General features: G+C 39.8%; 1 protein-coding gene across 1 annotated transcript in view; it reads left to right on the top strand.

The window, feature by feature from the left end:
* CD101 (CD101 molecule) overlaps nucleotides 1-6,118 on the top strand; it is a 39,173-nt gene extending 33,055 nt beyond the window's left edge. The window contains 1 exon segment of the mRNA XM_037815048.1: nucleotides 4,827-6,118. Within this exon segment, the coding sequence (XP_037670976.1) occupies nucleotides 4,827-5,068 (242 nt within the window). The 3' untranslated portion in view covers nucleotides 5,069-6,118.
* The last annotated feature ends 19,752 nt before the right edge of the window (nucleotides 6,119-25,870 follow it).

Raw genomic sequence — 25,870 nt, 5'->3', positions numbered from 1 at the left:
CCATTGAGTTGGCTGCCTCTTCACCTTTTTGACAAATTCCTTTGAGGTACGGAAACTTCTAAGCTTCAGGAGTTCCCATTTATCTATTTTTTCCTTTGTTGCTTGTGCTTTAGGTGTAAAGTCTAGGAAGTGACCTCCTAATACAAGTTCTTGAAGATGTTTCTCTACATTATCTTCTAGGAGTTTTATGGTACTGTCTTTTATATTGAGGTCTTTGATCCACTTTGAGTTAATTTTTGTGTAGGGTGTGAGGTAGGGGTCCTCTTTCATTCTTTTGGATGTGGATATCCAACTCTCCCAGCCCCATTTGTTGAAAAGACTGTTATGTCCCAGTTCAGTGGCTTTGGGGGTCTTATCAAAGATCAGTCGGCTGTAGATCTGGGGGTCTATCTCCGAATTCTCAATTTGATTCCATTGATCGATATGTCTATCTTTGTGCCAGTACCATGCTGTTTTGACTACTGTGGCTTTATAATAAGCTTCAAAGTCAGGGAGTTTAAGTTCTCCCACTTCGTTTTTCTTTTTTAGAGTGTTTTTAGCAATTCAAGGTATCTTCCCTTTCCAAATAAATTTGATAACTAGCTTTTCAAGTCTGCAAAGTAGGTTGTTGGAATTTTGATTGGGATTGCATTGAATCTGTAGATGAGTTTGGGTAGAATTGACATCTTAATGACATTTAGCCTTCCTATCCATGAACATGGAATATCTTTCCACCTTTAAAGTCCTTTTCTATTTCTTTTAGTACAGTTATGTAGTTTTCTTTGTATAGGTTTTTTATATCTTTGGTTAAATTTATTCCTAGGTACTTGATTTTTTTAGTTGCTATTGAAAATGGTATCTTTTTCTTGTCTACTAATTCTTAACCATCACTTCCTCAATAACTTACCTTATTAGTCTCTTAGTCATCACACCTGCAATAACCCATTTAATATCCATCACCACTCCCAGAGCATACACTCTGAGAAGGCAAAGACTGTCTATTCCCAGCACACTAGCACAGTGCCTGAAACAAAGAAGATGCTCAAATATTTATTGAATTACAGTGTAATTGCGCTGTTGGTGAGTACCAGTTCATGCATTAACAAAAGCCAGAACGAATACAAGATACTACCAATTTTTGCTTTTCAAATGGTTTTCCACCACCTGTATTTGACTGTCCCAGCTTGGGGTTAGCTAGTAGGACTGTGGACACGTGGCTCAAGTGAAGGCAGAAAAGTTGAGGCATTTCCCTGGGGGCATGGACCTTGTGTTTCCTTCTCCGTCTTACTTTCTTACCAATGACTGAGTCAGGGCAGGGTCTACAGCTGCCTGAGGCCTGAGTGTTTTTTTTTTTTTAACCTCACCCTCAGATCCCAGATAAAAATGTCTTCTCCTAGAGAATTTTCTGTGACTAAATAATAGGCCAGGCTATAAAACTTTCAGGGAACTGGATTATTTGGAGTTATGTGGAATTTGTTACTATTTCCCAGCTTTTATTGGGTAGGATCTATTTAGAAAATAGGTCCTCAAAGGGGATATGTGCCCTACCACAATGAAATTTCTAGAGAGGCCCTCCCACTTATCTGTGCTTCCCCTGTGCCCCCAGTAAGGCCTGGCACATAGAACTCAACAAATATTTGATAAAAGAATGAGCAAGCAATTGGATTGAACAGGATGCTGTCGGGGGTTCACTTATTGTGGGGTGCACTTGTAGCAGATTACCTTAACCTGCTTTTATATTTTTTTGCAGGAGTCAATTCTCCCACATGGCTACACGTGGCATCGTCAGTTGCCTGTATTGGGGTTTGGGGGGTTAGGAGGAGTTGGTAGCCCCCTCATCATCCCATACCACTCTTCTTCTGTAGTCTGCCACTTATTAGTATTTCTGAGGTCATATAAAAAGGAGTGCACCTCATGATGTGTTTGGCAGTAGGTGAAAGCAAGTTATAAACTAAGTCTCCTGATGAAGTGATCTCATTATATTTTTGGCTCTGTTTTGCAGGGCTTGTTCTTTGATCATTAGGCACTTACTTGGATTGAATAGAAATGCCAAATCTTAATGGTCTGAATGTCACTAATTCTAATCCAGATATGGGTGAGAAGCAGATGGTAGGAAATGGTGATTGTGGGATCCTGAGCAAACACTGTCTTCCCAAAAGAGGTAATTTAGAAGCACTGGAGTGGACATGTTGCTAGCTATCGGCCAAATCAGCAGTGTGACTAGTGCACTTCGTCACCCTTTGATGCCAGATCACTCTAAAGCAGAGCAGCCTTCTCCCCTTTATGGTAGTCAAGCCCTCTGGTGGTGTCTTCACACTCAGGGTTAGAGTCTGGGTGCCAGAAAAGCAAAGTACCAGATTTCTTCCCACCTCCCATGCGCCAGTCCCATCTCCCCATCATCACACCACCATCCTAGCAACTGTGATATTTGGGTGTCATGGATTCTCATCTTGCGTTTCTCTACCTCCCATGTCTAGAAAAGGAAGCCAAAGCCTCCTAAGTAGTCATTTGACTTTTGGCTGAATGTCCTCTAGTCCTGGTGACAGAGGAGTCAGAGATCTAAGGGGGAGACTTGATCCATGGAGGATATGGTCAAGCCTGTGGCCCCTGCCTGAGAAATCAGCATGCCATGGCCTTATCCTTTGCCTGGTCTCTCAGTAGAAGGTTGTTTGTGCTTTTTAGGTTTCTCAGTAGCATTCTAGCTAATATTTGCTTGCTGAGTCAACAAACATGTTAGGCACTATGTTAAGTGCTTTATTATGCATTATCTTATCATGACTCCAGAGATTATTATTATCCCAATTTGGTTGATGAGGAAACTAATGATTAGAGAGGATAAGTAAAACTTGTCCAGTGTCATTATTAGTAAGTTGAAGAGCCAGGATTTGAGCCCAGCTCTTGTGACAAAGCAGGTTCTCATTCACTACTCTTTACTCTTCATCACTGGACTCTATCGTTCCATTCTCTTTCATCATTACAGTCTACGCCTCCTTCTTAACCACAAACCTTCAAATGTATTCAGATAAGACCTGGGAGAATTATCATAGCTAAGAATGGCCTTTTGGGAGAGCAGTTACGTAGATATGGAGAGTGGATGTTAAGAATTCAGAAATCTAGCTTTATCGTTGCTCACCATTTCAGAAACGAAAACCAAATTTAGGATGGAGAATACAAATGAAACCAGAGAAAATCCAGGCAACAACCCCGAAGATCTTTGTCAGTCCTACTCAGAGCTGCCAGCCTAATATTCAGGGATGATCTTTAGTTTGTGTAACATGATGTCTGTAATCCCTGGGTTCCCACGTGTGGAATTCACTCAAGCAATCCATTCATTCATCAGTCTCCATTGAGGACCTGTGGACCACATGCTGCATAAAATAAAAAGATGCATAAGACACAGGCACTACCCTCAAGGACCTCACGGTACAAGAGTTGAAGAAATGTCCAGATTCTTTCTTAACTTTCATCAAAGGGACCTTCTCCAAGGTGTAGAATGCATCGCCTATGCCAAAAATGGAATTCTTGCTTGTGGCAGGAAGTTGGCCGAAATGATGTCTAAACATGTGTTCATCTCTAAAAGTCTATAATCCCGTGAATCCTGTAGCTTAACCTTTGAAGAAGAAATTGCTAATGTCATTACAATTTGGCAATAGAAGCACAGCTACTATCAGCATCAGATTTTTCAGAATAGCCCTGATTTTAAATATCCTCTCATAAATAAATGTAGTTACAAGACCCCTTAAGCATGTGTCTTTCTGCATCAAGAGACTGTAAACACAGTCTTTTGACCAGTAACTAAGGGCACTATTTCCTGGAACCTGTGTTGTCTGCAGCCTTCCACCTTTGCTTTCCTGGCTGTCTGGCCAGGAACCACTTTGGGTCTGCTTGTGGGTGCCTGATAGTGCTTCCCAGTGGATTGCAACTGCTGGTTCATCATATGCTTCAGCATGCCTTTATATAGTGTCTTTTGTCCATGTGGTTACAGTCAATCCAATTTAATTCCAATCAGCAAAAGTTACAGAACACGTGTGCTAGGCACTGTGGACGATATAGACAAAATGCACTATGATCCATGCTGAGTAACCATAATGAAACAAAGGAGATGGTTAACCAGGAAGGAAGGAGGTTGAAACAATGGGCTACTGCCTGAGGAGGGGGCAGAACAGAAGAAAGGGACCTGAGGCAGGTAGGAAGGCTTTAGGGAGGGAGTGTGATTTGAGCTGGCCCTAAAGGATCTGGAGGATTACGGTTCAGGGAGTGGCCCAGGCAGTGGCAGCAGTAAGAGCAACACAGGAAAGGAGGGGGAATGGTGGGTGCCTGGGGAGTGAGAGATGAAGGCAGGCCTGGGTCAGGGTGGGAGGGTGCGCCCCATTAGATGCAGTTGTATTTTAAGGACACTGCAGTGGTTTGGTTTGGTTTATTTCAGAAGCAGCAGTGGGAATAACTGTTAAAAATTCAGGACTGGCAACATGATTGAGAACAAGGGTTGAATTATAGATATCTTTTCTGAGGAAAGAAGATTAAAGGGGAGGTTTTGTTTTGCCTTGTTTTCCATTCTGGCTGTTTGTTTTAAGTAGGTCGCTGGAACCTCCAGTGGCTGGAAATTGCCAGACACGGGTCGGGGTCCATAGGAAAAGCACGTTTCCTGAGGGGGGATGGAGTTCTTTTCTCCCAGCACTATTGCCTTTGCTCCCCTCAGATGATTTAAGGGGACTACTGCTGTGTGACCTCATTTTTCTGACATGTATTTGCCTGCAAAAATAAATCCCAGAAGTTGCTTTTAAGTGACTAGTGCAAATCAGATGGAAACTAATTATTCTCTTTTATTTTTCTCTTTTTGGTTGCAGAGCCCACATTTCCTTCCAGGATCTGCTCCTCGGCACCTCTACTCTATTTCCTGTTCATCTGCCCCTTTGTTATGTTGATTCTTCTGCTTGTTTCCCTCCTCTCCTTATACTGGAAGGCCAGGAAGTTATCAACACTGAATTTAAGTACACGGAAAGAAGGGTCTCTCTGGGTGGACTTGAAAGGTATTGGAGACCGAACCACAGACAGGAGTGGAGAGGAAGATGACGATGAAGGCAGTTGAGTCCTGGGAGGCGCCTGTAGCCTGATGGGGAAAGGCGCCTATAGCCTGACGTTTTCCAACTGGCCTGGCCAGGGTTGAGTGAATCCTGGTTCTGTCCTTTACCATGTCTTGGCCTTGAGCACATTACCTAAGAAGCAGAGGGAACATTTATAAACACTGTTAAGTGTTTCTTTGTGTGTCACTTCCTCTATCCCTTGCATCTCCCCATGGGATAGGTAGTATCCTCACCCCATTTTACACTGACCGCATCTCCTGCAAGTACCTCTGTACACAGCCCTGTGAGGACACGGTTTTCCCTGGAAACACTCGGAGTGGTCCAGTCACAAAGGCTCAAGCTCATCTTTTTCCTCTTGATAGGAGGTGTAGGAAAGGGCCTGAAGTTGCCAAGACAAAAAGAGTTGGGAACATGCTCTTCATTTACATAAAATCTGCCTTCCCAATGAGAATGTCACTTCCTTGAAGGCAGAAATCCCATTTCCGTCCCCACCCCATCCACAAATGCCCATTCAGGAGCGAGCTTTGCATTGTAAGTGCCTAATCAAGTTCTTTGACAAAATGATGAAACATTTTGTAGCCTGAATGTTTTCTCTATAGGATGTATTATGTCAGTGCTGAGGGAATTAAATCAACGCTGAGAGAAAACGTTTTTTTTTTACTTTTTTATTTCACAAGAAAATGCTCCAGTCGGCCCCCTCCCCGCTCCTAGGTCCTGTGGCTCCCTCCCCTCCCCCTACCCAAGGCCCACCTGGCTCCTGTTTGTAGCCAGCGCTTTCTCTTTGACCTGACAACACCAGATAGTAGAAAAGGATTTTGTGATAGTTCTTGGGGGGAAGGTTCTAGCAGGCAAACACTACGTCAAGTCTGGCTCCTCAGGATCCCCTATTCTCAGTCAGAAAAAGACCAGAGGAGCATCATACTTAAGGCTGTCAACAACTGCTCCCCCCACTCCCCACCCCAGGACAACAATTGTCCCCCTGGGCCCAAGGTTCTCTCACCATTGTCTCAAAAGCTGCTCAGGCCCTGTAAGCCAGAATTGGAAGTCAATCAGTGCCATCCAACAGACTAGAGAAAACACATCTATTTATGGTCTATATGACCAAAAGGTTTGCTTTAACACTCGGTAATTTGCATTTCCAAAGAGAGCAATTTATTTTTAATTATTTTATTGTGCACACATGTCCTCTCCAAACGTAATTAGTTCCTTTGCAAGGGGTTTGTTGGTGGCTATAAGCACTCCCACTGTAGACCTACGGGTTCCTTAAATTCATCTCCTTTTTATAGCCTCATTTGAAACACTCCAAATGTTTCCTTAAATATGTCAACACATTTGTTTCTTCCTTCCAAGGCAATGGGGCATATTTTATAGGCAACAGTTACAATTGAGACTTCTTAGGAAAGCCTGATGACCTCCCCCACCGCCACCCCCTTGTTAGAAATGTGTGTTTTAATTGGGATTTTGAAGAGGAAGAGAAAGGACCCACAGCCCCTGTCAGAGACTCAGAGTAGATTCTGGTGCTGCCCGCCTTCCTGGGGTTCTCTTCCCGCAAACCCTCACCCAGATCCCACCTTCCAGCTCTTAGCTCAAACACCACTTCTTCCCATTTGAATCAGCTCAGAGATTGCACATAGGAGGCATGCAAAAATCAAACTGTTCAACCAGAGCAAAACTTGGTATTATTCTTTCCCCGTGAGTATCTCTCGTGCATCGGGCACTGGGACAGATGCAAGGGATCCAGTGGTGACTTGATGAGACACAGCCTCACTCTTTTGGAATTATTAGCTTTTTGCTCTGGGTGCTCTGCTTTCATTGATGGAACGTATGGCACCTTAGACTTTCCAAGCCACCACAGTGCACTATTTGGTACATAGCAAGTTTCCATGCAACTGAAACCCCCAAGTTGTCTTTTTTTCTTTTTTGAACTTCTAGAATAAGCTTTGTTCTAATTCAGTTCAGCAGGCATTTTACATTAAACCAACTCTCCAGTTATATACTTGTTCCTTTTAGTTTTTTGAAACTTAGTGGAGAACTTTATATCTTACTCACTGATCTCAACTTTCCCATTCTATAGCACCACCTGGTTTTAGTTTCAGGTTTTTTTATGTTATAAATCTTCTTTGGCAGCAGGACAAACCTCTATGTCAGGGATTGGCAAACAATGACCTACAGGCAAAGTCCTGCCCACTGCCTATTTTTTTTATTAATCATTTTTTAAATTGTAGAATATGACATATATACATAGAATGATAACTTTCCAAGTGCAATTTAACAAGTAGTTAGCAAATTTCAAAGAATATTATAGGTTATAGTTCCACAGTTTCAGTTATTTCCTTATTGTGAAATATAACATATATACAAAAAGGTAGTATCTTTCAAAATATGATTTAACAAGTAGTTGTAAATACAGTTTTATTGGAACACAGCCATGCCCACTCACTCACGTATTGTCTGTGGCTGCTTTTGCAATAAAATGGCAGAGTTGAGTAGTTGCCAGAGACCATATGGACCACAAAGCTTAAAATATTTACTATCTGGCCCTTGACAGAAAAAGTTGACTGACTTCTGCTTTATTTTAGTAGTTAATATTCTGTCTGTCTTAGGTATGTATTATGTTCCTGGGAAACACAATTTGACCTGCTATATCTGAATCTCTCGTATCTGATTAATAAAAAAACTTAGGCTCTCAGGATCGATGACTTGTCTAAGCTCTTCTGAGGTTTGCATCTCCACTACCACCCTTGTACCATAGATGGGAAACTCATCACCTCTTAGTGAAGGACAAGTAGACACAGAGATGAATAAGTCCTGATGTCTCCTCTCATTATTTTTAGTCTGTTGACATGTACAGGAATAACTGATTTGTGGCAGCAGGTCAATGCATTGGTAAAAAGTGATGTGATGTAGTAACTCCTTAAAAGTGTATAGAATCTGTTCATCCTCTCGATTCCATGCAAAAGGGATTGTTGTTATCTGTGTTCTAGGAACCAAAGCTCACAGAGGCTGGGATTTGTCCAGGATCACCCAACCGTATGCAAAAGAAAAAGAGATGAAATTTGGGTCTATTGACAGCAAGTCCTGGGCTCTTTCCACCATAAAAACATCATGCTCAAATCCATTGCTGTAGGGAAAAGCTGGCAATGATGATAAAACCACCTCACATGGCTATTATGATGATCAAATCAGACACTTTGGGAGAGTAAATTTTAAACCATTCAAGCAGTAGATAAATGTTTGAGTAGCCCAAGTTATTTTTCAAGGCTTCTCCTGTCTGTGCACATAAATGAAATTAAATCAATAGTAATAATCTAAATTCTAGAGATTTTTGCTTTGGGCTGCTTATACAGGATCTTGGCCACAGATAAAGTGTCCTTCAAGTATTTCTGGGGATTGCCCAGGATCTTGTGAATTCACGTGAGCACACAAGTATGCTCTCATGAGTTTCCCTGCTGCTCAGTTCAGCTCTGTGGGCCCCAGTACAGCAGGGATGCTGGAGCACATAAGATGCCGGGCTGGATGGTGTTCAGGCGTAAGCAAGGAAAAGTGCTTTGCTTTCATTCTGTCTGTGTTAACACTCCGTTACATGGGTAAGAATCCAAGATTGCTTGTGCCTCTGTATCTCTAGATTCCTTTGTGAAAACAGCTCCATTAGTTTCTGCCCAGTATCTCCTTTCTCCATAGGGTGCAGACACAAGCCTGTCCCATTTCCTGCTCCCAGGGACCTCGGCACTGACATTTTTGTCTCAGGTCCCTTTCTTTCCTGCGCGTGGATCATGCAAATTGTGCTTACAGGGAGGCTCTGTCACTTGTCACAGACAGGTCCAGAGAAGTGTCCATTCCCTTTAAGCTTAGCTGGGACTTCTGTTACCCTGGCTGTTAATTTTTAACTCTAATGCAGTAAAGTGCTATGGGCATTTTGAGATCAGAGACATCCTCACAAATAAGATGTCATTTGAACTAGGATTGGAAAGTCAGGGCATATTTTGACAGAAGATGGGCAAAACAATTCTCTGAGCAGAGGGAGCTCCATGAAAGGCACAGTGCAGAGAATAGTTTGGTTTGATATTAAGTGTTAGATCTATGGAGGGGAACAATAGGAGATAAGCCTAGAGAGGAAGGTAGAGCAAGATTGCTGGGAAGGGAGCAGGGGAACACATCCTGAACACAGCATAAGGACTTGGACTTTATTTGGCAGACTGTGGTGAGCTACTGAACACTATTTTGCTGTGAAGGAACAGCTATGCTTTAGGAGAATTGAAAAAGCAGCAGAATAAATGATGGGTAGGGCTTGAGCTGAGGGCTGTGGTGATAGCTACTCGGGGCAGGGCAGCCTGCTGAGAGATTATGTTCAATTTCTCAATTTGAAAAATGGTGATAATACCAATTTTGTGAGGGTTTTGAAGATTGAACAAAATTATCAGAAATGTGATATTTGATTGAGCATCTTGATCTCCTAGAGGTACTAATACTATATATATATTTGATAACAGTGATATATGTTATAAGATACTTTTTCTGTTTAATAAGTATTTGTTAATCTAAGTTTTTTATAGATGAGTGTAGAGATAAGAGAGTTATATCCCTTCACTATCATAACTGACTTTCTCTGTGTACCTTATCTTTTCGATGCTTTTTTTAAAATTTAATCTACTCATTAGAAATTTGAAGTTTCTACCACATCACCTCTGAATCCAAGGCCCCTTCTGGACCAGCTCTGACTGCCAAATAGAGACGTTTTGACTAGAAGCATAATTATCATATTAAACCATTTTCTGAGATGAAAGACTACATCAGATAAGGACAGTGATTAGTTAAGTTCACATGTTGAAAATAAGCAGTATATGAAACTCCATTGGGTCTTTCCTTTGTGTGTTCCGGACTGGGTCATGTTCCTGTGGAGAGCATTGTAATCCAAGCCCAAATCTCAGAAAGTGCCTCCCTCCACCCCATGCCCTTGGATAACTATAGGATTATGAACTCCCATAACCTTCTTTTGGGTACTAACCTCCAAGAACACACTCTACCAGGAGGCACTGCTCTCTGGCCTGATATGTGTGCCATGACACACACATAGAAAGACATGGTCATCTGAAGGTTGCTCTATAGCACTGGTGCAAGTTTAAAGCCTACTACCTTACCCTTTTATTATGTACAAAATTAGTAGCAGTTCTTCAGTATGAGGGGTCTGCAGCAACACTTTCATGATTATAATTGGAATCATCGAGAGGCTCAGGCTGATAGAACAGACACAAGCTCAGGTAATAGCAATAAATACCCTTTGATAAAATGCATCTGTATATATGCAGTGAGTCCCTAATTAAAACATATCAGTAATAGTTCTTTGAGTACATTAATAATATAGGCCAGGGATCATAAAATTAAATATCTTCAAGGTCCAGGCAGGTAAAACAAGATAAAATTAATCAGTCTTGGAAAATTCCTTAGGAAGTGATGACAACTAGAGCAGTTGGAGCATGTTTCATTCAACATTTAAGACATGGTGCGAGTGATTAAAACACACTGGTGGTAGAACTCTGTCTTTTGTAATACCTGCATCAGATCCTAATGCCACCAACAAATACTAAGAACTCTGACATCAAAACAGCATCTAAAGGTTATGCCTATCTCAAGGTCATGAAACTATTTACCTATATTTTATTCTAGAAGCATCACTGTTTTACCATTCAAAAGTAGATCCTGGGGATTGATCTAAGATGGCGGCATAGAGAGGAGTGGAAGCTAAGTAGTCCCTCTGGAACAACTAAAAAAAAAACCAGAAACAACTAGTAAATAATCCAGAATAACTGCAGGGGGACAAATGTGACCGTCCACTCATCATACACTAACCTGAATTGGGAGGAATGCCCGAGATCACAGCATAAAATCTGTAAGTAAAAACTGCAGATCCAAATCGGGAGACCCCTCCCCCACAGCCTGAGCTACAAAGCCTCGTGGAACCAGAGAGAAGCTTTCTCCCAGCAAGTGAACATAGCTCAGCTGAGCTCCAACTGGGGTTTTAATTAGCGAGTGTGAACTGCTCACTATGAGGTACGAATCCCCAACAAGTAGACAGAGGCTTTGGGTGACGGCTGACCTTGGAGAGCCGGAGGGTCATCTCGGACTAGCTCTGTTCCTTTTTCAACTCAGTGGAGAAAGCCTTGACCATTTTCAGTTCCCAGTTCTGTGACCCAGACAAGGCTATAGCACAGGCAGAGAGACCATTGGAATGTTAATGACCTCCCCCTAGGGTGTCTATCTTCTCTAAGAGGAAAGGGATGGGGCCCAGCTCTACTACCTGCCTTTCATTCAGAGTTTACACTAGCCAAGAATTATAGGCTAATCTTGGCATCAGTCAGAGAGTGCCCCTGCATGGCCCGGCGGCCCGGGGCTTCCCTTAAGGGACAATGCACACTAGTGACATAGCACAGACTTCCCTCAGCAGAGGTCCTGGAAGATCACAGCTGAGAAGGGGGGCCCACTCAGAAAACCCAGGGACACTACGTCAATGCTGGTGGTTTGTGGGTCAGCGACAGAGAAAATTTGGGGCAAAACTGAAATGAAAGCTTAGACTCTTGCAACAGCCTTGAATCTCCAGGAACACCTGGGATGTTTGACTATTAAAGCTGCCCTGCTTCCCTAACCACCCAGACACACGCCCCACGTTCAGGGCGGACAGCTCCAACAACAAACCCAAACTGAGGTCACCAACTGAACCCCACAAAAATCATTTCCCCACACACCACAGAGACACAGTTGGGGAGAACTGACTTGAGGGGTATAGATGACTTGCAGATGACATCTCCTGGTTAGTTGGAGAAAGTGTACGCCACCAACTTGTATTTCAGAAAAATTAGATTGGTATTTTTTTTACAACTTGAAAGAACCCTATCAAGCAAAGCAAATGCCAAGAGGCCAAAAACAACAGAAAATCTTAATGCATATGATAAAACCAGATGATATGGAGAACCCGATCCCAAACACCCAAATCAGAATATCAGAAGAGACACAGTACTTGGCACAATTAATCAAAAAATTACAATTGAGGAACGAAAACATGGCACAGGATATAAAAGACATGAAGAAGAGCATGGAACAGGATAAAAGGGATGTAAAGAAGACCCTAGAAGAGCATAAAGAAGAAATTGCAAGATTAAATAAAAAAATAGAAGATATTATGGAAATAAAAGAAATTGTTGGCCAAATTAAAAAGACTCTGGATACTCATAATACAAGATTAGAGGAAGTTGAACAACGACTCAGTGTCCTAGAGGTCAACAGAACAGAAAATGAAAGAACAAAACAAAGAATGGAGAAAAAAATTGAAAAAATTGCAAAGGATCTCAGGGATACGATAGATAAAATAAAACATCCAAATGTAGGACTCATTGGTGTCCCAGAAGGGTAAGAGAAGGGTAAAGGTCTAGAAAGTGTATTCAAAGAAATTGTTGGGGAAAACTTCCCAAACCTTCTACACAATATAAATACACACAGCATAAATGCCCAGCAAACTCCAAATAGAATAAATCCAAATAAACCCACTCCAAGACATATTCTGATCAGACTCTCAAATACTGAAGAGAAGGAAAAAGTTCTGAAAGCAGCAAGAGAAAAGCAATTCACCACATACAAAGGAAACAACATAAGACTAAGTTGTGACTATTCAGCGGCCACCATGGAGGCAAGAAGGCAGTGGCATGACAAATTTAAAACTCTGAAAGAGAAAAATTTCCAACCAAAGATACTTTATCCAGCAAAAGTTTCCTTCAAATTTGAGGGAGAGCTTAAATTTTTTACAGACAAACAAATGCTGAGAGAGTTTGCCAATAAAAGACCTGCCCTACTTCAGATACTAAAGGGAGCCCTACTGACAGAGAAACAAAGAAAGGAGAAAGAGATATAGAGAATTTTAACAGACATATATAGAACCTTACATCCCAAATCACCAGGACACTCATTTTTCTCTAGTGATCACGGATCTTTCTCCAGAATGGACCATATGCTGGGACATAAAACAAGCCTCAATAAATTAAAAAAACAAAACAAAACAAAAAAAAACAATTGAACATACTCAAAGCACAATCTCTGACCACAATGGAATACAAATAGAAGTTAATAATTTTTGAATTGTAACTCCACTATTTACTTCCTACATGACATAAAATAGACAAACTCTAATGACAAATCAGTGGTTTTGAACTCAATGTAAAATATATAATTTTTGACAAGAACTATATAAAGGTGGGGGAATGGAGGAGTGTAGGAGCATAGTTTATGTGTCCTATTGAAATTAAGTTGGTATCAAAGAAAAACAAGATTGTTATGGATTTAAGAGGTTAATTTTGTGTAAACACAAAGAAATTATCGGAGAATATGACCATAGAGATGAAAAGTAGAGTATGGGTTAAGAGAAATGGGGGAAGGGGCAATGGGGAGTTAAGAAATGAGTGTAGGGTTGCTGTTTGAGGTGAAGGGAAATTTCTAGTAATGGATGGTGGGAAGATGATAGCATTACAACATTCTAAATGTGATTAATCCCACTAATGGAAGGCTAGGGAGGGGGTGGAATGGGAAGATTTAGGCTGTATATATGTTTCCACAATTGAAAAAAAAAAAGAGTCTAAACAGATAACAATTGAATGCTAAGGATGAACCTGGAAGGGATTGGAGGATGGAGGACAGGAGGCTCAAAGGGACACAATTGAGACATAAGGAAAAGGAAATATAGAATGTAAGCTTTGTATCATTGAATCTCTTGTTCTTCTTAACTGCACTTAATGGGATTGCATAAAAGAATGTTCTTGTTCATGGGAATTGTATATGTGACTTATATTGTTTATTCAAGGATGTGTGCAGCTAGCTCTCACATGTTCAGAAGACAGAGCAATAGATGATGGGTGATAGATCGGGAGAGAAGGAGGGAGGGAGGGAAAGAAATAGCAGTGTAACAACATGTTTAAGTTAGTGGATTGGGGTATCAGGGGAGGAGGGTCAGGGAATGCTGGAGTTCTGTGTATGGGGTTTGTATTGTTTTTGAAACTGTTCCTAAAACTTTGAATTTATTTCAAAAAAAAAATTAAAAGAAAAAAAGTAGATCCATGACACATCTCAAGTTAATTTTTTGCATAAAATGTGAGATAGAGATCAAGCTTCATTTTTCTTCACATGATTATACAATTGCTCCAGTACCATTTTTTTTTTAAAGCATCCTTTTCCCACTGCACTGGCATGCATCAGATAATTAGGTGAATATAAATGTTTTTGTGCACACCTTAAGAAATCTTTGCCCATCTTCAGAAGAGTTCAGTGGGTATATTAAACAATGATCAAATGGAATGCAAGTTTGGCTTAACATTTGAAAATCAATCTATGTGATTCATTGTATTAAGAAAATAAAGAAAAAGTCCTTGATCATCTCAACAGATGTAGAAAAAATATTTAATAATGTTCTACACTATTGATGATAATATTTCTCTAAACTGGTAATAGAGGGGAGGCTTCTAAATTTGAGAAAGGATATCATAGGCAATGGTGGAAATTGACTGCTTCCCCCATGAATTTAGGAATAAGATGAGGGTATCAATTATAGCTATGTCTATTGAGCACTATACTGGAGGTCCTAGCTAATGCAAAAAAAATAAGAAAAAGAAATAAATAGTAAAAAGATTGGAATGGCAGAAGTTAAACAGTCTTTACCTGCAGAAGACATGATTAGATTTGTAGAAAACCAATGTACCTACAAACCATGTTGCTGGAAACAAGATCAATATAAAATAATCAATTATATTTTTATATATTAAAAATAAACAACTGGAAAATTAAATATGAAAATTACCATTTATGATAGCATAAAGGTATAAAAATGTCTTAGAGTAAATTTAACAAAAGATGTACAAGAACTTTACATTGAAAATTACAAAACATTGCTGAGATAAAACCTAAGTAAATGGAGAGATATTCCATTTTCATGAAGTTGAAAGGTTCAGTATTGTTCTGATGTCAGTTTTCTCCAAATTTCTCTATAGATTCAATGCAGGGAGAAGAGGGCAATTTTTCTCCCCATGGGACATTTGGCAATGTATGAAAACATTTTTGATTATCACCCTATGGGGCAGGGAAAGAGGTGCTGGGTAGAAACCAGGTGTGGTGTTAAACACCCTATGAAGCACAGAACAGTCCCCTTCTCACACAACAAAGAATTGTCTGGTCCAAAGTTTCAGTACTGTCAAGTCCAAATCCCAAGTACTTTTAGAAATTGTCAAGTTCATTCTAATAGTAAATGAAAATACATACTACCCATGACAGACAGATCAATATTTGAGAAGAAAAAGTTGGTGGAATTGCACTCTTACATTCCAAGACATTCTATAAAACTAATAATTAAGACACTGTGGGACAGCTGCAAGTATAAATGAAGTAACCAGTGCAACAGAATACAGAGTCCAGAAATACTTCCACATATATACATTCACCTAATGTATGTTATAGGTTCCACTGCAGTGAGGAAAGGATACTCTTTTTAACAAATGATTCTGGAACATTTGGATAATCATATTTTTAAAAATGAACCTTGACCTCTTCCATGCATTTTATATCATCAAATGAAAAATATTGACAAATTGGATGTGATTAAAATTAAAAATTTCTGTTCATCAAAATACCTCATTAAGAAAGTGATTGCACAAGCACAGACTGTGGGAAAGATATTCACAAAACATATCTGACAAAGACTTAGACCCAGAATATATATAGAACTTCTATAAATTAATAAAAAAAAACAAGGGCACAAAACCTAATTTAAAAATTGACAAAATAAAGTGATTTCACAAAAGGATATATCTGAACAGCCAATAAGCATAAGTGTCAATTCAGGTGCTTTGAGACTGACACTATGAATTACTGGTAAAAATTTGGAGTAACTGAAACTCTAATACATTTCCGGTAAGAGTATAAATTTGTTCAAATATTTTGTAAAATAATTTGTTAATTTCTAATAAAGTTAAACATACACTTACCTTTTGATCCAGCAATTCCAATCCTAGATATTTACCCATGAGAAATGAATGCCTATGTCTACCAAAAGATATGTGTAAGAATATTCATAGCACCTTTATCAGTGCTAAAACTGCAAATAATCCCGATGTCCTTCAATAGGAAAATGGATAAATAAATTGTAGTTTATTCCTAGCATGGAATACTATACAGTGATAAAAATGAACAAACTACTGATACACATGACAATGTGGAAAAATCTCACAGCATTATGATGAGTGAAAAAAGCCTGACACAGAAGGGAATGTACTGTATGATTCCCTTTACCTGAAGTTCAGGAACCAGCAAAATTAATCTGTAATGACAGAAATCAGAATAATGATTTCCTCTTGTAGGGGTTGTATTGACTGGGATGAAGCATGTAGGAACTGGGGTGATTGAAATGTTCTGTATATTGATCTGAAGAGTGGTTTCATGGGTGTCTACATATGTAAAAATTCATTGAGCTGTTTTCCTAAGATTTGTGTACTTTATTGCATGTAAGTTATAACTGAGGTTTTTTTTAAAAGCATCTCTTTCTTTCTATGAAAAAGTATTTGAGAACCAACTAGGTGATCAATGCTGAGCTAGGATGGTAACATGCAAGAGAAATTGCAAGTCTTACTTATTTAGCAAGCATTTTTCTGATGTTTAGAATGTGCCCAGAGATATGATAGGAGCTAGGCGTGCAGAAATAACCAACATAATCCCTTCCCTGGAAGAGAAAAGGAGTTAACATTATTTTATGAGCAGCCATCATGTGTTCTAAGGATTGAATTCTTAAAATGATCATGTGAAGAAACTGAGATTAACCATAAATCAGGAAAAAGCAGTCAAGTATCATGCCTAAGGTCACACTGATCAAGTGGCAGAGGTAGCATTTAAGCCTAGGTTTATTGACTCCAAAGCTATGCTCTTTCCAAACAATATGCTCCCACTAGTTGCAAAAATTCTACAATCTTTTTATGAGCAAAGATCTGTACACACAAGGTATTGAGAGGACAAATGGGACAGAAAATGATGACAGATGCCTGTTTTGTCACATAGGCTCTAAGTGTCGGTTTGCTCTGAAAAGGGGAGGTGAATTTGGGTAGGAGGAGCTCTCTCCCCTGAACCCCTGGTTCCAATAGATTTCTTTTTGGGCCAATGCATGTTGATTGAATGGCTACTCTGTGCTGTCTTATGATGCTCTTCAAGTAGGCACAGGAGAGCATGTTTTATAATGGTCTCCCATGACTGGAGGCAGATGCTACAAGTCCTTAAGTCTGTCTTTAGGGAATCTCTGTATTGTTTAATGATCTGTCCAACAGCAGTTATTTGTACCACCCAGCTGGCAGCAGGAAACTGTTTCAAGGCTTCTTCTTTTCTCAATATCCAAGATGTAACCAGCCCAATAAAAGGGTGCTGATGTCAGAATGGCTTTTATTCCCTAAATGTGGACCAAATACTTTCTAACCCTAAAATTAATGATTGGAGATACCATGTATTCTAGTTTGCTAATGCTGCCAGACTGCAAAACACCAGAAATGGATTGGCTTTTATAAAGGGGCTTTATTTGTTTACACAGTCACAGTCTTAAAGCCATAAAGTGTCCATGGTAAGTCATCAACAATCGGGTACCTTCACTGGCGTCCGGAAAACCTCTGTTAGCTGGGAAGGCATGTGGCTGGCGTCTGCTCCAAGTTCTGGTTTCAAAATGGCTTTCTCCCAGGACGTTCCTCTCTAGGCTGCGGCTCCTCTTCAGAATGTCACTCTCAGTTGCTCTTGGAGAGTTTGTCCTCTCTTAGCTTCTCCGGAGCAAGACCCTGCTTTCAACGACCGTCTTCAAACTGTCTCTCATCTGCAGCTCCTCTTTCAGCTCCTGTGCATTCTTCAAAGTGTCCCTCTTGGCTGTAGCAAGCTTACTTCTTCTGTCTGAGCTTATATAGTGTGCTAGGAAACTAATCAAGGCCTATGCTGAATGGGTGGGGACACGCCTCCATGGAAATTATCCAATCAGAGTTATCACCTACAGTTGGGTGGGTCACATCTCCATGGAAACACTCAAAGAATTACAATCTCATCAACACTAACATGTCTGCCTATACAAGATTGCATCAAAGATAATAGCGTTTGGGGGGACATAATACATTCAAACTGGCACACTGTGTATAAAAAGTATTGAAGCAAACATTCAGAGGTGTAGCAGGAGTCTGTAATGGCTAGGCTTATCTTCAATATTGAATAAGGGTTACTGGCTCCACCCAACATCAGCTCCTAACACATCTATATCTCTAAATATCTCCTATGAAACTTTTTTCTTGATGGAGAAAAGATGTTTATTGTAGTATTAAATATGGATTATTCAAATGCAATAAACCAGGAGACTTTCCAACTGGCAACAGAAGGCTAAAGGTAAACTGCCATATTTAGCAATTCTTCCATAAAAAAGAAATAGTAAACGTATAAGTCTTCATAAATGTCAGGGAGATAAACCTGTGGCCACTAACTGTTTATTCCTAGGGTCTTCCACTTTGACTTTTTGCTCCTTTAAGATGGTGTGCCTAATGAATACATCTGGTAACTTAATAGTCAGGAATGTGGGCACTTTTGGGGTTCAAATCCTGACTACAGCATCCATTGACTGCAATCTTTGACAGTTAATCTCTCTTTGCCTCACTTTTCTCATCTATAAAATGGGGATAATAATACCTATTATTTCATAGAGTAATTGGGAGATAGTACTTGTAAAGGACTTAAAACTAAATAATTGTTAGGGATCATGGTTATCATCACTGACAAGCTGGTCATTTGAATCCTTCTTTGTACTTCCGGAAAGGAAACCAGATACCTGCATTTTGCTTCCTAATTCTCAATATGCTAGAGGAGAGAACAGGGTGTGGGAATGGAAGGTAAACATGGGCTTTGTCACAAAATGGGATCATTGAAGGGCGGGATGTTCTCAGCTCAAGGGACTAATTTAAGGATAGCTAAGGTGTAAGGTTTCAGAAATGAGTCAGGATATCAAGGCAATGTGGATAGAGGAACACTTGGATAAAAGTATTTGAGAGCTTTACAGTTAAATGAGGAGCCAGGGTAATTTAATCCAGGAGTTCCAAGTGAATATATATAAATATCTGGGAGTTAATGGGAAATGGAGTCACCAGAGACCCCTATCCTGTGTTACTTTATACCTGTATTAATTAACCAATTCAGTTTGCCTGTAGATTTGAGTGCAAATGGCACATTTGGAAAACAAATGTTTGGGCAGATAGCAAATGATTAGCTTGGGAATTGACAGCACAATAATGAATTGAATGGTGGTTTGCCCTGTACTTATCCAAGCCGTCCTCTCCATGTTCACTATACCTGGTTCAGATGGACTAAGTTATTTGAATGCTGCATGTTTGGTATTTTTATTGTGCATACACACACTTGGGGAGGGTGTAAACAACTTGAAAGCAAAACCAGTCAAGTGAACTGAGCAAAAGTTCCCCACCTGCCACTTAGCCATGCTCTGGCTCTTCCATCAGAAACAGGTGATGACTGGAGTGGCAGGAATAGTGTCATCATGAAAAAAGTTTAAGGATGAAAAGGGATGACTTAAACATGCATGCAGAGCTCTGGGTGGGAATACAAAGAACCTGGTTTATTCCTTGTTGACAGTCAATCATTAACGTTGTTTTTGTCCCCCCTGGACCCAAGGAGAAGTGTCCAGGGTTGGGGGGAGGGAGTAGCAAGGAAAGCAAGAAAAAACGAGGAATGGGAGAGAAGCAGCAAGGACCATTAGCACATAACAGTGAGAAAGCAGAAATAAAAGCCAACCAACCACAAAAAAAAACCTACACCTCCCATCTCACCCAAGCCCTTCTCTTGGGCTCAAGTGGGTCTCTGATCCCCTCACAAGCTGTGTTGGCACTGCCTAATGAACCCCGCCAACTATGATGAGAAGAAAGGAGTCTGCATGTTTGCTGAAGAAGCCCCTCAGACACCAGGAGAGACCCCAAGCCCCACAGCAAGAAGCCAGGCCTCCGTGGTACAAAAAAAGAGTAAGATCTGTCTACTGTATGTGGAAATAGTCTGTTGGCGTCTGCTTAAAGTAAGGTGGAAGATCAGTCCATGAGAGGGAGGCTGAGAAAGTACTAGGGAGGAATTGAGTCACTAGAAAGAGCCAGATCTTTTGAAGGAGATGTCCTGGGCTTCTGTATCATGCTACCCAGGGAGGCTGCCTCAGATCTTCATCAAAGAAGTTAAACTGTTCCTCCTCTCATTGTTGGTCCATAGCAAATCCCTCACTTACAATTTAGAGCCTTCCTAGCCTTCTTCCAAATGGAAAGAAGAGCAAGAGGGAGAGAAAGGAGTCAGGAGATTAGATGACAAGTGAAAAGTGACTGATATTGCCAGATGAACGGAGAGATGGTGTGACTGCATGAATCACCAACCCAGTGTGAGGCAAGAGCCTTTGTCTTAAAGAACCACATCCCGCTGTAGGCTTTGGGCTGTTTCCTGTGCTACTCACGAAGAATAAGCCACGTCAGATTAACCTCACTTCCTTTCTGCTATGCTTTGCAGGTTGGTAAGTGAAGGGACAGCTATACAGCTTGCACTAACTACAGCAAGGCATTTGAACAAGAAAGAGAAAGGTGGGCATTTATGTGGCACCATACCTGATGGAATGACCATACCCAAAGCATGGTGACTAATGCATCATGTTTACCTGCAGGTAAAAGAGAGGGAGAGAGAGAGAGAGAGAGAGAGAGAGAGAGAGAGAGAATGCTCTGCTCTGCCTTGTTTAGTATTTTTACTGGCAACTTGGATGAAGACAAAGAGGGCAGGCTTGCCAAGTGTTCAGTTGACACAGTCAGGAGATATCATTAATAAGTCAGCTGACAGGAACAAGATTCAAAGAGTTCTAGACAGGCTAGAATGATGGATCAAAATATAGAATCCCATAGTTAAATTCAAGCAATTAGATGCACAAGGTAAGGGAGACTTTAGTTCACGTGTGAAAAATGTAAGTAGTGGTTTTGGTTGATGGCACACTCTATATGAATTACTAGCATGACATTATTTGTTAAGAGAGAGAGAGAGACAGAGAAATTTTTGCAGCTTTATATTGCATATACAAAGTGGTCTTTTCCAAAATAAAGAATATGATTATCCTACTCTACTTTTCACATTGCTTTCTATTTGAGATGCCTCAAATTACGCAAAAATATTGAACAATTCTCGTGAGGGAGTTTGAAGGGGAGAAAATAATTGAAGCAGTTGGAGCAGTTTCTCTGGGAAAAGGGAACACATGGGAAGATGAAATTGCCATATTTAAATATTTGTGATGTTGAAAAGGATTAGGTATTATGTGTAACTGAAGATAAAGGGAGTTTCAGATTTCTACTCAATATACGTTAGAGTTAATTGACATTTTGAGATATCCAAATAGAGAATTTGATGTGACCAGAAGTTTCCATGCTGAAGCCATTAGGGACGATGTGGAAAGGATTTCTTCATTGGTTGGGAGGGCACACAAGTTTCCATGCTGAAGCCATTAGGGACGATGTGGAAAGGATTTCTTCATTGGTTGGGAGGGCACACTAGATGACTTTAGGGTCCCTTCCACTCTGTATGTATTGAATTCCTATGTGCTGTGTATATAGTGTAGTGAGTGGCGAACAAAACACAAAGAAGTCCCTGCTTTCTTGGAACGTACACATTTAGTCTCTGGGGGAGACAGACAACAAACGAGTAAACAGACAAAAACACTACAACGTTAATGCTATGCAGGAAGCAAACAGGGTGCTGAGACAGAGAATGACAAGGAAGGACCTCCATAGATAAAAGAGTCAGGGAAAGTCTCACTGAGGAATAATTAAGCTGAGACCTGAAGGATGAGGGTCTGGGCTTTGAAGAACTGGGAAAGCATTCCAGGCAGAAGGCACAAAGTGAGCAAAATCCTTAGAGTAAGATAACACTTGGCACATTGAGGAACAGAATGAAGGTCAGGGTGGCTTGAACAAAGTGAGCAAGAAGTAGCATGGCATGGGGTGGGGAGAGGGGGGTGGGGGAAAGAATCAGGGCCAGATCGTATAGGGCCCCGTATGGACCAAGATCAGGATTTACACTTTATTCTAAATTCAGTCAAAAGCTACTGAAGAGTTTTTTTGTTTTGTTGTGTTTTTTATTAATTCATTTCATTGAGATATATTCACATACCATGCAGTCATACAAAACAAAGCATACATTCAATTGTTTACAGTATCATTATATATAGTTGTGCACGCCACTGAAGAGTTTTAAGCAGAGAAGTAACAGAATCTGATTCATGCTTTTAAAAGGGTGACAAGATCTTTGAGATCACTTTAGTACTGAAAATTAGTATCACGAAACAGACTGCTCTGCTTCAGCTCCTCGGCTAACTTTAAAAGGAAACACAGGGAGAACTAGCCAGAATTTGCTGGGAGTTTTCTCAGGCCCTAGGAGCCCAGCATCTAAGGAGGCTCAAAACTATGGCAAAAGTCTTTGGAGCACTGGACAGTGTATTCATTTTCAACTTTCAGGATCTAGAATTTACCCTAGTGCCATTTGTTGCCTAATGGAAGAAATGGTCTTCAGTCTCCTGCTGGAAAATAAGCACATAGCCACAAAAGGTCAAGACCCTAGGTCGTCTAGAATTTATAAAGAGGAAGGGATTTTAGGGAACATATGTGTGAGAAGTGTCTTTGCTTTCTAGTAATATTTGGAATTCGAGTTAAAGATAAGTTTGGAAGTAAACAAAATAATTAGTGTAGGGTTAAAGTAAAAGTGAAAATGATAATTTGTTATAAATTTTGAAATTAGACACCAAAAAATATTCTAAATTCAATCAAAAGCCACTGGAGAGTTTTAAGCAGAGGAGTAACTACAGGAAGAATTAAATAGCTAGCTTGATTACTGAGTATAGAAGCGCTATGATGAGATGTGGACATGTGAATCATATGGCCACTCTACAGCTGACAGTGTAATGACATTGCTGTATAGGAAATTGGGGGAAAAGAAAAAAGTACCAATAATCCTACCATCTTAAATAACCATTATTAACATTTTGGTGCATTCTTTTATTATTTTTCCTACGCACCTGCTTTTAAAGACTTCATTGAATTTTTTTTAATCATAAGAAGAGTACATGCTAGTTGTACCAGTTTGTATATATTATGTCCTCCAGAAAAAGCTGTGTTCTTTGATGCAATCTTGTGGGGGCAGACATATTAGTGGGGATTAAGCTGGAACATTTGGATTAGGTTGTTTCCATGGAGATGTGCCCCACCCAACTGTGGGTGATAACTCTGATTGGATAATTTCCATGGAGGTGTGGCCCCACCCATTCAGCATGTGCCTTGATTAGTTTACTACAGCACTATATAAGCTCAGACAGAAGAAGCAAGCTTGCTACAGCCAAGAGGGACACTTTGAAGAATGCACAGGAGCTGAGAGAAGAGCTGCAGATGAGACAGTTTGAAGATGGCTGTTGAAAGCAGACTCTTGCTCTGGAGAAGCTAAGAGAGGACAAACACCCCAAGAGCAACTGAGAGTGACATTGTGAAGAGGAGCTGCAGCTTAGAGAGGAATGTCCTGGGAGAAAGCCATTTTGAAACCAGAACTTGGAGCAGATGCCAGCCACGTGCCTTCCCAGCTATCAGAGGTTTTCCGGACGCCATTGGCCATCCTCCAGTGAAGGTACCTGATTGTTGATGCATTACCTTGGACACTTTATGGCCTTAAGACTGTAACTGTGTAACCAAATAAACTCCCTTTATAAAAGCCAATCCATTTCCGGTGTTTTGCAATCTAGCAGCATTAGCAAATTGTAACCCTAGTTATAGAAAATGAAAACTGTACCCATCTCCCAACTGAATCTCCCAGAAGTATATAAATGGAATCAAATGATAAGTAGAATTAATAGTTTGTTGTAGTTAAAAAATATTTTTGACATAACTGTAACTATTGAATCTATACAATCTTGTTTCTTAACATTATACAATCATTAATATTTCTTTGATCTTCTTGGAATAGTAACAATTAAATGTCATTTTTTTAAACTTAAGTTTAAGTTCCATCCAAACCTTTAGGGAAAAAGCCTTTTCAAGTCCATCGAAAAAGAGGAAGATGATGACTAGTAAGCACCAATAGTCATTATGGAAACATGAATTAAAACCAGAATGAGAAACTACTTCACAACCACTAGAATGACAATAATAAAAAAGACAGAGAATAACAAATAGTGAAGATTTGAAAAAGAGAACCCTCATACATCGCTGGTGGGAATGTAAAATGGTACAGCCGCTTTGAAAATTCGGGCAGTTACTAAAAAAGTTAAACATAAACTCACCATACAATCCAGCAATTACACTCCTAGATATCTATCCAAAAGGAATGTAAACAAATAGTTGCTAAAAACTTGTGCATTAATATTCATAGCAACACTATTCATAATAAACCCATAGTGGAAATGATTCAAATGCCTGCCAACTAGTGAAATACTGATATATATAACATGGATTAACCTCCAAAGCATTATGCTAAGTGAAAGAAGCCAGAGGCAAAGGACTACATGTTACAGTTCCTTTTAAATGAAATGTCCAGAAAAGGCAAATACATAGAGACAGCAAGCAAATCAGTGGTTCCCTGAGGCTGGGGGTGGTGACGGGAATTAATACATATAGTCTTGATGAAATTTTGAGGGGGGTGATAGAAATGTTCTGAAACAGGATTGTGGTAATGGTTGCACAATTCTGTAAATTTACTAAAAGATTACTGAATTGTTCACTTTCAAAAAGAAGATGAAGAGCCTGTTTTTAACCACCTTTGAGAAAATTTGTTTGAACAAGTGAAATTCAGAATCTACTACTACAAAATACTGGTACATCAAAATAACTTGTAAAGTCTCTTGACTTTTGAAATTATAACCAGATTTGTCCTCACTATAACATCCTGACTGTGTGTATGTCAAAGGACGAGTTAAAAATAGTCGCCTATTTGAAAGGCATAAAATGAAATGAAATTGAATTATCATTTCATATCTTTAAGCAAAAAGAATGAAACAGCTGCAGAGGGTGGGCCTTCTGTTTGGTTTCTATGTTTATATGCTGCTACCTAGTGATCATTTATAAAATGGCAGGACTTGGTCTGCTTTTTGTTTTTGTCTTTTTGTCTTGGGTTTGTTGAAACACGTCTTTTATACCACAAAAAATATCTGAATGTTTGACTATGTGTAAGTTAAATATCTGAATGAGTCACTGAATGATTAATGCTTCATGAAAATACATGTAGGGGAAAGAACTGGATTGGAAATCTCAAGAAATGGCTTCCAGTCCTTGATCTGGGCCCAGCCTGGTTCTAAAGTTCTAGAAACTTTGCATTTGGGCAAGCTCCTTAGCTGCTCTAAGGGACAAAAGAATTCCCACTCTTAGGCTAGTTGTAAGAATTAAAAGTAAAATGCACGCAAAAGCACTTATTTCAGAAAAAGTTAGAATTTGTGATCTCCTCTAGTAATGTGTCTCATGGGTGAAAAATCCTTTATCTGCCATTGAAAGCGAGCTACCCGCTCCCCTGTCTGAAGCAATAAGCAAAAAAAAACCCTGAGGGAGATAAATTCAGAAAACTAAATATGATTCTTAGAAGGATCAGCTGATTAGAAAAACACATTTGAAAATTTAATTTTATAAATAATGAGTCAATGATAAAGGCTGCATAAAGCTGAATGTATACAAATAACTGAAAACTTGGAATCACTATTTTAAAACTACACAGGTGGTGACAGAAATGTT

This window comes from Choloepus didactylus, chromosome 2, assembly GCF_015220235.1.
Source record: "Choloepus didactylus isolate mChoDid1 chromosome 2, mChoDid1.pri, whole genome shotgun sequence".
Classification (NCBI taxonomy): domain Eukaryota; kingdom Metazoa; phylum Chordata; class Mammalia; order Pilosa; family Megalonychidae; genus Choloepus; species Choloepus didactylus.
The sequence above is the reverse complement of the archived record's forward strand: the minus strand, read 5'-3'. Positions and strand labels throughout refer to the sequence as shown.